Here is a 12,077-nt window from a genome sequence, read left to right as displayed (position 1 = left end):
TTTCCTTTATTTATCTTTAGTTGTTGTTGTTGTTCCAATACTGTTTCAGTTTTGAGGGCTAAAGGACAGAGGTGGAAATGCTGGGTCGTAGTGTTTTTGAAATATCATTAACTTGTTTGCGAATATCTGCCTCAGGACTTTATTTCTAAGAGCAAGCATGAGTGATCAAAGTTTTCCATCTCTTTGTTTACATTCATTTTTTCTTTTAAAAATTATAGCCATCCTATTGTCAAACTCTTTTATGAATAAGTAGTAATCATCGAAATGCCTTCACAACCAGAAAGAGATACACTTGTCTACTTTTCTTCATTTGTATGTGAAGCCATAACCTAAATGATGAAATTTCTTCTTCATTAATGAGCTGCAAAGTGAATTTAATGACATTCTGACAACAGAGCTGCCTTTAGAAAACTCCCATCCCTGCCCCAGTCACTATGATCAAAGCCAATGCCTCTAAATGGCGACCTTTGAAAGAGCATCCCAGAAATGCAGCCAGGTGCCTTGGTCAGTGGTTGGCAAAGGCATCAAAACTATGTCTGGGGTTGGCAAGGGAAATACTCCTCTACGACAAATCTCAGTTTGGACATTTCCTCCCCTCCATCCCCTCTATATGTACTGTTTTGTATGTTCAGTTTTAGAAACAACCAAGCTCCAAGTCACATTCCACTTGAGGCATGATGGTTTGTTTAGGTCAAACAATGCCTTAAACAGCCCCAATCCACCCAAATTTTGAATTCCACTCCAACGTTTTTCTCATGAATAATTCAGCATCTGTTGCACACAATCCTGGGAAGTCTGTAGTCATTGATTTTAATCTGACTGCCATGCTGGACACTACACGTGATTCTCCCCTTCTGGCAGCACTTCGTTTTGGAAACCAAAGCAACTATATGTAAGCGATTGCTGGGTACAAGCGACAGGACATTGGGTATAAACGTTTTACTTTTAATGAAGTATCCAGTTTTGCATTCTAGACTGTCTGGTAGAAACAGCGTCCATGAATTTAATTTCGAATTTCGCCAACTCTTGAAGTAGATGTGAGGGGGAGGCAAGGAGGATAACTAAGGAGCAATTGCAAATGGCAAAGCTCAGAGTGAGTGCTGGACTGCAGTAGGCCAGTCTTCCCCGGAAAGGGGCGGGGTGGGGGGTGGGGAGGTGGGGGGTGGGGGTGGGGGCATGGTTGGCATGCTTCAGGCAAGCAGGGATTTTGTGGAATACAGCAACATTCATGAAAAGGAAAGAGAAGGTTGAATCTTTTGACAAGGAGAGACTGCAAGGCCAAAGAGACACTAGATTCAAAATTCAGAGAAACCCCAGGGTCAAAAAAAAAAAAAAAAAAAATCCATTCTTTCTCTAGCAGAAGCTTATGGTTCCCAAAAGAAGTCAGTGAGCTTTGGGCCTTAATACTCATCTTTTAATGGTTCTGGCACTTGGTTGGACCAGAGAAGAGTCATACCTCAAGGCCCTCCTATCCCTTAGTATTCCACGGGGGAAAGTCTGAATACCTTGCCACTGATCCTGGACTTGATGATAGTTTCATCATCTGCGCAGCTAGCCACGCGTGGATTTAGAGCTGGTCTGCCTGCCTGTTCAGGCTGTGGCGCTCTCCACTGCATCCTCCGCCCCGCCAACTCTCCAGGGTACAAAGTATAGCAGGGACCCGCGCGGGCACAGCTGTTACAAACCACGCAGCCTAATCTTTCCCTTGTGAACACCTACATGGATTTCCAATACTGCGTCTGGCAGGTTCCTCTTGAGTCCTCTGCCCTGCGCGTCCTGATTTCTAAGGTTGATATGCCTGGGGGAGACTGAGGGGATTCTTGGCATTACAATCTTCCTTAGAGCTTCTTCGGAATGGTTCACTCAGTTTCCCTGAACACCCCCTGCTGCAGACCGGAGAGGGATGAATGTTGTAACTCAGCATCCACTAACACACTACTGTGGTCCTTCGTGTTCATAATGCCATTGGCTTAGATCTGCTTTCTGCCACTCAGTGTTTGCGTGGGCATTTGTGCAGTGGCCAGCGCCAAAGGGAGTTGGACCTCTCAAAGAACGTCAGCGCACCGCCAGACCTCAGGAGCACTTTGCAAGCCCCATCTGGAGACATCATCGACTTTGGGATCCGAAGGCCTGAAATCTTCAGCAGCAGGTGTGAAGGACTGGACAAGCAGGAAAGGAGGTGGGTGTTTAGGATCCCGGAAAGCAGCTGGGGTGAGGTGGGGTCCCTCCCATCACCAGAAGAGAGCAGCAACTGAAAGAAATGAAGAACTCTAGACATGTATGTCTGGGGTTTGCTTCAGTCTTTACTTGGAGTAGGAGTGGGGTGGAATAGAACAGATCCAGTACCTATCCTTTAGAAAGGTAGAGAAACTCCTCAGGTCCGTGCTAGAAGTGCTTGAAGATGCTGTGAGAACGCTGTGAGAGAAATCTGAAGCAATCTTTGAGTTGATCCTTGAGGGGACTGGAAATGGGGGGGGGGACTGGGAGGGGAGAAATAAACCACCTATGTGCCACCCCCCTCCTTCGTAGCTGCTGACGCGATGGTGCTGCTTATTAATCATTCACCAGTCCAGAGCCGCTCCACTTAATGGCCATACCGCGCTGAGCTCTAGCCTCTTGGTCTCTCCACGCTCCGGTGTGCCCACAGAACTGCAAGAGACCGCGCGCGAGCAGCCTTTAGGTGATGCGCCCGGCCGGCCTCGGTAGGAGCCGCGCTCGCCACAGCTGCTGCGCTCTGCCAGGCGGCGCCAGGCGGCGGTGAGCAGCGAGCTGGGAGTCTAGAGCCTGGGGAGGGCGCAGGCAGCAAGGGCGCAAGGTGAGCGCCCTAGTCCCTGAGCCGCACCGGCCCCTTTCTGCCGGGATGTTCTCCAATGGCACTGCCTCCTCTCCCTCCTCTTCTCCTAGCCCCAGCCCAGGCAGCTGCGGGGAAGGCGCCTGCAGCAGGGGCCCCGGGACCGGCGCTGCGGACGGCATGGACGAGCCAGGACGAAACGCTTCCCAGAACGGGACCTTAAGCGAGGGCCAGGGTAGCGCTATTCTCATCTCTTTCATCTACTCCGTGGTCTGCTTGGTGGGACTGTGTGGGAACTCCATGGTCATCTACGTGATCCTGCGTTACGCCAAAATGAAGACCGCAACCAACATCTACATTCTAAACCTGGCCATTGCTGATGAGCTGCTGATGCTCAGCGTGCCCTTTCTGGTCACTTCCACGTTGTTGCGCCACTGGCCCTTTGGCGCGCTACTTTGCCGCCTTGTGCTCAGCGTGGACGCGGTGAACATGTTCACCAGCATTTACTGCCTGACTGTGCTTAGTGTGGATCGCTATGTGGCTGTGGTGCACCCGATCAAGGCAGCGCGCTACCGCCGGCCCACTGTAGCCAAGGTGGTGAACCTGGGTGTGTGGGTGCTGTCTCTACTGGTTATCTTGCCCATCGTGGTCTTCTCACGCACAGCCGCCAACAGCGACGGCACTGTGGCCTGCAACATGCTCATGCCCGAGCCCGCCCAGCGATGGCTGGTGGGCTTCGTCTTATATACATTTCTCATGGGCTTCCTATTGCCTGTCGGTGCCATCTGCCTGTGTTACGTGCTCATCATTGCCAAGATGCGCATGGTGGCCCTCAAAGCCGGCTGGCAGCAGCGCAAGCGCTCAGAGCGCAAGATCACTTTAATGGTGATGATGGTGGTGATGGTGTTTGTCATCTGCTGGATGCCTTTCTACGTGGTACAGCTGGTCAATGTTTTCGCTGAGCAAGACGACGCCACCGTGAGCCAGTTATCTGTCATCCTAGGCTATGCCAACAGCTGTGCCAACCCCATCCTCTACGGCTTCCTGTCGGACAACTTCAAGCGCTCTTTCCAGCGCATCTTGTGCCTCAGCTGGATGGACAACGCAGCGGAGGAGCCAGTGGACTACTACGCCACCGCCCTGAAGAGTCGCGCCTACAGTGTGGAGGACTTCCAGCCCGAGAACCTGGAATCTGGTGGCGTTTTTCGTAATGGCACCTGCGCTTCCAGGATCAGCACGCTTTAAAGCTAGGCACTGCCTGGAGGGGGAGAGAGGCCAAAAACGGGGAGTGAGGAGCGGGTGTGGGCCAGTGATACCCGCTTAGTCAGCTGGACCTAGGAAAGCCATGTGACCAAGGTAAAATGGAGAGTTTTGTGGGTCAACTGGGAAGGCTTTCGGGACATCTTCTCAGCCCTTCCTTCTCTCTACACAGCGCTTGCTACTTTGAACAACTCTGTTCTTCAAACCCGGTAACTTTGATGCTCCCAGTTCTGCTAGTACAAATCACAAACTTAACTCAGTTTGACCCTTTTCCCCTCAAGTCGATATTTCTGTTTCTTTAAACTGAGCCAGCGTTACCGCTATGTTTCCTTTCGACTGAGTCCCCAGCTTGTGCTCATCCTGATCGCTGCGCAGGTCATCCGGCCAGACTCTGCTCAAAGCGGTTATCAGATTGTCCCAAATCGCTGCTCACCCTTTGCACAACCTTACTTTTAAGGAAGCCCGGCTTGGGGATGACCAGGCAACTTCTCAAGGAAGGCACATCTTTCCCTGGGAGCTTCCTCCCTCCACTCCACCCACACCCAGAGCAGAGCTAGGTGCTTAAGAAAAGGTCGTGCACCCAGAACCCCAGACTTTGTACAGCTCCACACACGTCCTCTTTCGGAGGAAAAAAAAGGAGTAAACAGAAGGACAAGTTTGTAAGATCCCTGGTTTGTGGATATGGGTACCATAGAAGTCACTCTACCCTTAGAGCTCAGAACTTGAGCACTGGGTTCTGAAGTTCCAGCGAGGGGTGCTCCCAACTGGGGAATGACTTAGGCAAGCTGGCGGGTGCACCTGAAATGCAGGGCAGGTCCTCTGGGTTCCCTCCCTAGAATAACAAAAGATTCGGTTTCCTGCTCTAGTGTAAATTTCAGGTCCAGCTCAGGCTCCTCCTGTGATGACTGCAGGGCCTTTGCCACAGCTGGATGGGTTGCTGTAACTTGTGAGGTCCTGGAAGGTTCAGGCCTTTCAAGCGGTGCCTAATAAGTTATTTCTTGTTTAACATATGTATTTATTTATTTATTTGTGGTGTTGGAAGTCCTGTGTTTCTGCTTTTCTCTACTTGCCTAACAGGGCTGTTCTTGGGAGTTCTGGGAGCTTCAGGTTGTGGGCCAGAGCAGGAGAGGAGAAAAGCTCCCTCCTCACCCTAAAGCCAGCTCAAGTTCCACTCTCTTGGATTCTCTTAGCCTTTTCTCAATCCTTCCTATTTTTGCTTGTATCCAGTGAAGTTTGGAGATTTTTTAACCCTTTTTTATTGTAGCTTTTGTCTTATTAAAATAAATAAATGGTAATTTGGGTTAACTTCTGTCAGTGCAAAATGAAAGACCTGAATTCCTGGTGTCCCAGGAAACATGAGGGAAAACCACACTGTCTGTGATGTGTGTGTGTATCTATATGTGCTGCTATGCACAAATTGTATGTATATATACGAGAGACAGATTTGTTTATCTTGACCGACTGTCACAAGTCCATGAAGCAATTAGAAGGACAAGTGTGCCTCCAGCTGGGATGTTTTCAGTTTCAGGTTCAAGTAGCTCTCAAACTCGGAATGTCAATCACACTGAGAAATGTCAATCAGAGACTTGAATCCCTACTGAAGATACTGCTGCCTTGTTCTAGGAACCAGCACAGGTGATTCTTACATGCCTCCAGTTAACATAGTCACTTCTGTTGGGGAATGGAAGTGGAAATAATTATGTCTGAATTCACTAGAAATATGAACAGAGCAAGGACCAATCATTTCACTCGTTCGTGTTTCCTGTAGTCTTTGGTGTGCTGGTTTGTACATTGGAGGCACAGAAAGCATATATATCTTGGTTGGTTGTTTAAGTAAGCCAGTGTATATCAGTGGTCCTGGAATAACGAACCTGGGATTTTCAGGTTCCCACTGACATGATATACAATGACTGAATGCACTAAATATAAAAGATGTTTTGTGCACATTTGCTTCGAGAAGAATACCATGCTTTTCTAAAAGCAGTAACCAAGAGTTTAACTGTCTTGTGTTTTGTTTCAACAACTGAACAAATATGCTTTGGATCATAAGAAAATTTAGATCTTTTCCTAATACTAGTTATATGTATATAATAACCCTTCTGTTAAAATCGATTTTTAATCGTTAGGAACAATGTACTTTACAAACTGAAATCTTCATCGTTATCATCTACAGAATAGAAATGTAGTGCCCTTAACCTGTTGCCGCTGTAATACTAACAGAATAAACATGTATTATGCTGTCACGAGCTGTCGGGCTTCCATTTGAATCTTACTGTTTCAAGGGGTTTTCTGAACACTCAGGTCTGATTAACCCACTTAACTTTTGGGAAATTTCAGCTTAACTTTGAAAGTTTTCAGAATTGCATCTATCCTTTGAACTATTTTCTTTAAAATGGGAATCCCGGTGCATGTGTGTGTGTGCATGCGTGTGTGAGTGTGTGTGTGTGCCTGTGAGTGTCTGTGTGTGTGCCCGTGCGAGCATGTGTGTGTGTGAGTGTGTATATAGACAGGGAGGGAAGGAGTATAATGAGGAGGTTGAGGAGGAGGGAGAAGAGCAAAAGAAGGAAGCAGTAACAGCTGTTGAGTGAGTGTGACCAGGAAGCAATGGCCTGGGTTACACTCTGCCCTTGCTACACTAACCAGACAATGCCTCTGGTTTTCACAGATTAAATTACTGCCTGCCCTCATTCATGAACTCAAGTTTTGTTGTAAAGTAATAATTGCTGCTTTCCATCAGAGAAATGATAGTGGGAGGGAGACGTATCTTTTAAAAGTTTTAAAAGGGTAGTGTTAAAAAGAAGTAGAAAAATCAGGTTTTAAGGAGGACGCATTTTATATCTTGTTCAGTTTTGGTCGTTTCTCTGCTGGAGGCTGTAACAAGGCTTGGTGAGGACTTGAAATAAAAATAAAAACAGAAACAGATTCTACATTCTTTAGAAGTTTTATTTTTACAGCAAAATGAATAAAAAACAGTATTCCTCAAACATTTGATAGCAGTTATTCTAGGATGATAGTGGTTCAAATGCCCTGTAACTCCAGCTTCACACAGTTACATACATTACCACAAAATGACTACGGATAGTGGTACTTACGTATTTTGATTATTTTTCAAAGTCATAGCAGGGTAGCAAATGTGAAGTTTACAGGTTAGATTTATAACATTATTTTCATAGTATTGGGGTCTTGATGCTCAGCTACAGCACACGTAGCTGTTACTTTGGTCATAACTACTGCAAACATTACTCCAAACCCCTTCAAACTGGTTAGCTGAGAGGAAGGAGTCATTTGAGATCTAATAATTAGCTAATTTTTAATTGTGACTTTTTTTTAGTTTGTACAATTTCAGCTAGCATCCCTTTTCTCTCCTTATTGGTAAACTGGCTCTAAATTATGCAAGGAGATTTTACACCCTTGTGGGGAACATGACTGGGTGAGTCCTTGGAACGTAGCCTTTCAGACCTTTTACCTTCTGCCTCGGATCCTCTGTTACTGTGGATGCCTCCTGGCTACAGTCAGGTAACATTTGCAGCTCTAAGTCTGGGATTCTGCATCTCATCTGGAGCAGCATCTCCTACGGGCAGCAGCTCCTTGAGTTCCCATGGTCCTCATACTGATCGCACACTGGTCATCCTCAGCCTGTGCTTCGGAGTCTAACACTCTGCCATTGCAGTCCCTGGGTGGGTGGCTAGAGGAGACCCAGGGACTGGCGCTACTTTTTCAAGGATCCCCTTGGTTTGTTCTCGTCTCCCTCTGCCTATGACTGCCTCAGATCTTTTGCATTCATCTTTGCTTTTGTCAACCTCACTTACTGAAACATTTCACACTCATTACATTTGGGTTATAGTAGAGGAAAACAGTAGAAGTTGAGCCCTTGTGTCTCATGTAACATGAAAGGTTTAAACCAGTTCCCACTCCTAACCCAGTCACACACCTGATTTCCAAGGATGTTTGGTTTCCTAAGTACAAACCCTTCTCCTATCCTCAGTTGATGATCCTCCCTCAGGGAGAGATATTGAAAAATTCTCAGGTCATGAGACTCCCACACACAGAGAAAGATACTGAAAAGCTGTTCCTTTATAGAGGAAGTTAAAACATGTTGGTTTAATATCTGTAAATGATTCTCACTTTCAAGTGACCTCTAACTCCCCAGAGTAGCATTTTTCAGGATTTCTTCTCGCACATCAACCATGTAAGATGATCATATTAAAAAGCTTTGATGTCTAATTCATTTTATCACAACCACTGGACCCAATGTTAAACATATAGTTTGCATATGATGAAAAAGTGGCTCTCTTAGCATGGAGATGCATAATTTTGAATTATAAAAATATTTCTAACTTGGTATCATTAAAGAAATAATAAAAATACTAATGCAATCTTCCAAGAAAAACTCATTTGGTGGTGTTTTATGTTTTATAAGTTGGGCCCAGTCCCTTCTTTGTTCCAAGGTGGTACATCAGAGGTGAAACTCCAATGATGCTATTAACAGGTGGTCAGAATCTGCTAATACAGTGGTAAGTGCACAAAGCACAGGGCATTGCTAAGTTGGTGTTGTTCTCTTCCAGCACCGTGCACTTGGACCACTTACACAGATGGGTACTTTGCTTCTCATCCAACAGATTTCAGTTTGTTGGCTTTAGAATGATGTCAACAGGTTCAACACTGTGACATGCTTTCCCTAGGGGAAAACAGGTGCAGAGCTATAATGGGTGATAGCTTATGATTTTATGATCTACCTTGGGACTGCATCCAGTAGTAAGCACCTGAGAAAGGACTGTGTTATGAGTGGTCATATATACTTCAGCTTCTGATTACAGCTATAGAGAAAAATGAAGATATCTCTACCATAATGACAAGGCAGAGGAGCCCCGTGAACTGAAGCAGATAGCTCAAACTAACACAGAAAAATGCCTGCTTTGTCAGACTGCTACAAGGTTGAGGGAAGCATTGTCTAAAAAGGAGATACAATTTTTGGTCAAAATCCTGTAAAATGTTCACTTCAATAATCAACAGGGTGATTGTCAAATAATATATAAAACTCAGTCTTAGGCCAAAGCTGGAAGTTTTATAGCCATGCAAGAGTGAAACGTCAGGATGTTCTCCGTATTCTGGTTGAGTGATGAGAAACTTAGCACTTTAAAAATAAATCTCTTTAACCCAGATCCATCCAAATCAACTGTGCGTGGACACAGAAGGAAAAGAAATGACAAGGTGGATGTACCACCCACCTAGCGTATTACCTCTTTAGAACTGTGATTACCTGGCTGGAACAATCCGTGCGGAAGACTCGGGTCCTGCCTGTGCTAGAACATTTAAGAAAGATTATGTATTAGATTCCACTTAGAGACCACAGGTTTTGCAAGCGAGGAAACAGCAGGATAATATATAAACACTGGTCTAACTTTTGCAAAAATGATGTATGTGTATTTCCAAAGACAAGTTATGAAGCACTTAATCGAGAGAGAGGCAGTCCAGGGCATGAGAGGTAAACAGAATCCTTTTGTAAATTAACCTGGCTCATGAGGCTTTTCTGGGAAAAGATGGATTGTACTGTGTTCTTTATGTTTCTACAATCCTTGAACAATCCACTAATCTACCAAGCTAATATTATTAGCAGTCACAATGTGTCTATTCAATATCAATAATTAAATCAAATATTTTCTATGTCTGACGAACCGCTCTTACTTCCGAACCAGGCAGAGACATGCCTGTCTTTTTCAACAGAGTCTCAAATTGCATTGTATATAAACTGCTGTACCTGACATCTAATTTAAATTATGTGTGCATGCTTGTGCTTGCACATGCACACAAGTGTTAATTAAAAGAGTGACATCATAAGAAATTATTGGTAAAATAGTAATTCAACGTGCGTCTTCTTCCACCTTCCTCCCTCACAGTTGTTCCAGTTCTATGTCCTCTCCCTTGACTCTGCCCTCGCCTTCCCGCCTTCCCCAGTCCTCCAAAGAAACTATTCTCAGAAAGCTCTGTCACCTGGTTCGCTGTTTACATAACGGAAAAGTTTTAAGTGTAAGTCTGTCAGAAGCAAGACTTTTCGATAAGTACATTTTATCAAAATGTTAGGCAGCAGTCTCTCTGACACTGTATCTTCCAATACAAGTATGTCATCACAAGTTACTCAGAATCCCCACATATAAAGATCACTTGAGAATTTTATAAAGATAGTCTCTATGCTCCATCATAGAAATGTTGCTGCATTAGCGTCAGGGTGATTCTGGCTGTTTCTAAAATCACACTGCCGTGTGAGAACAAGGAGCTGAGGTTCTAAGAGCAGGGAGCTTGCCGTCAGCATGGGAGGCTCTGCCTTCTTGCAGAATTCAGACAAGCTAATCTGCATGATGCTTATTAGCCTCATCTATGAGGTCAAAATGATGACATTTTCTGTAGGGCTGCTGCGATGAGACAATGCATGTCAAATGCCAACTCTGTCAAAGGTCTTCCAGTCGTTAATGACTGAAAACTCAATTAGCTAACAACAGTAAACATTCTTGAGAAGATCTGGCCTCAGGATGACTTGATTCCCAATACACTAATTTTTTTCCATCTCTACTTATCTCTGACCTGCTAGACTGATTTTTTTCTTCAGACTCAGCATTCTTTTGTTCTTACAGTGTGCAGCAAAATCCCTGCCCACTCCCCAGATTCAAGTGTAATTCTCTCTATCTGTACTGACTAGTCTCACTTTTCTGACAGACCCAGCTTCAGGAGCCTCTTACCCTCTATTCATTTTACTGAATATGCTAAGAATATGAAGTTCTGGCTAACTGCTCTTATTTCTCAAGGTGTTTTTATGTTGTTGTTTGTTTGTTTGTAGCAAGCAATTCCAAACAGTTATGTCTCCTTCAAGGACAAAGAGAAATCTTGGCCACTCCTTGTCATAACATATGATGTCCCTGAAGTCAGCCTGACTCAGATATGACACAGACCCACTGGGACACAGCAGTCACCTACGCTAATATGCATCGTCTGTGTGAGAGGTGAAGGCAAAGACCACTCATCCCATTAGTCTGCTTTCCAGCTATTGTTGTGTCATTGGCAACGAATCCTGCATCTCTGACCTGAGAATCCCGGGTCTTCCACCCTCTGTGAAACAGCAGTCCTTTGTTGGAAAGTGGGATCCATCAGATTACAGATTCTAACAGCATCCACCACTGAACCCATTAACAGGACTTGCAGCATGCAGTGGGTTAGGCTTAGACTACTTCCTCCACCTGTGGGGCTGAGAAGGTCAGTTTCACCAGCAGTGGGAAAGGAGCCAGGTTGGTCCCTGAAGTGAGAAAAGTGAGATACGTTTACCCAAAGTTCAATCAATGACATATTATGTGATAAAATTAAAATAGCGGTCAACTATAAATATTTGTATTATATAAGAGGAAGTACAGAGTTGAGATGATTCAGATCTTAATCCAGTCATATAATCAACTTAGGTCACTTTAAGCAAAAATATACTTTATTTCTTTATATTCTACTTATCTGAATATTGAACAAGTATATTTATGTAATATGTTTTGTATAATAAAATATTCTAGGATGTTAATTATGGTAGAACCTTAAAATGTGTAACTATGGGCTGCTGAGATGGAATGGCTCAAAGGCTAAGACGCTTGCTCTTCAATCCTGATGAACTGAGTTCTTAACCAGGAACTCATGTAAAGGTTGAAGGAGAGAATTAAATCCATAAAGATGTTCAACCACCTCCATATGCATATCTTGGCATACATACTGACATATTCACATCATTCATGTGTGTGTGCGCGCGCGCGTGCATGCGTGCGTGCACACACACACATGCACACACCAGACACACACATCCGCAACAACAATACATCTATTTTAAAAGTGTATTACACTTTTTGATCTAGAGATTGGAAATTTCATCTGAACTTAAGAAAATCAATCACTCTGTGGATGACTCCATATGCTAAAAATAGAATAATCAAACATCCATCTAGATTAGTAGCAATTCATTGCATTCTTTTAAGAGTTATTTCATTATTTTTTTTAAAAA

General features: G+C 44.5%; 1 protein-coding gene across 3 annotated transcripts; it reads left to right on the top strand.

Moving 5' to 3' along the window:
* Positions 1-1,758: 1,758 nt before the first annotated feature.
* Sstr1 (somatostatin receptor 1) lies at positions 1,759-6,283 on the top strand. Of its 3 annotated transcripts, none has more exons than XM_057783407.1 (2): positions 1,759-2,179; positions 2,905-6,283. In XM_057783407.1, the coding sequence occupies exon 2, from the start codon at positions 2,972-2,974 to the stop codon at positions 4,034-4,036; it is 1,065 nt and encodes a 354-aa protein (XP_057639390.1). In that variant the 5' UTR covers positions 1,759-2,179; positions 2,905-2,971; the 3' UTR covers positions 4,037-6,283. The 3 variants fall into 3 exon arrangements, with proteins under 3 accessions (XP_057639390.1, XP_057639388.1, XP_057639389.1); XM_057783405.1 differs by having other exon boundaries at positions 2,530-6,283; XM_057783406.1 differs by having other exon boundaries at positions 1,759-2,815.
* The last annotated feature ends 5,794 nt before the right edge of the window (positions 6,284-12,077 follow it).

This window comes from Chionomys nivalis, chromosome 10, assembly GCF_950005125.1.
Source record: "Chionomys nivalis chromosome 10, mChiNiv1.1, whole genome shotgun sequence".
NCBI lineage: Eukaryota > Metazoa > Chordata > Mammalia > Rodentia > Cricetidae > Chionomys > Chionomys nivalis.
Note: the sequence above shows the minus strand (reverse complement) of the source record. Positions and strands in the feature narration are given on the sequence as shown.

Excerpts from the sequence above, each read along its gene's own strand:
- Sstr1 (XM_057783405.1), top strand. The coding sequence starts at position 2,861 with ATGTTCTCCAATGGCACTGCCTCCTCTCCCTCCTCTTCTCCTAGCCCC.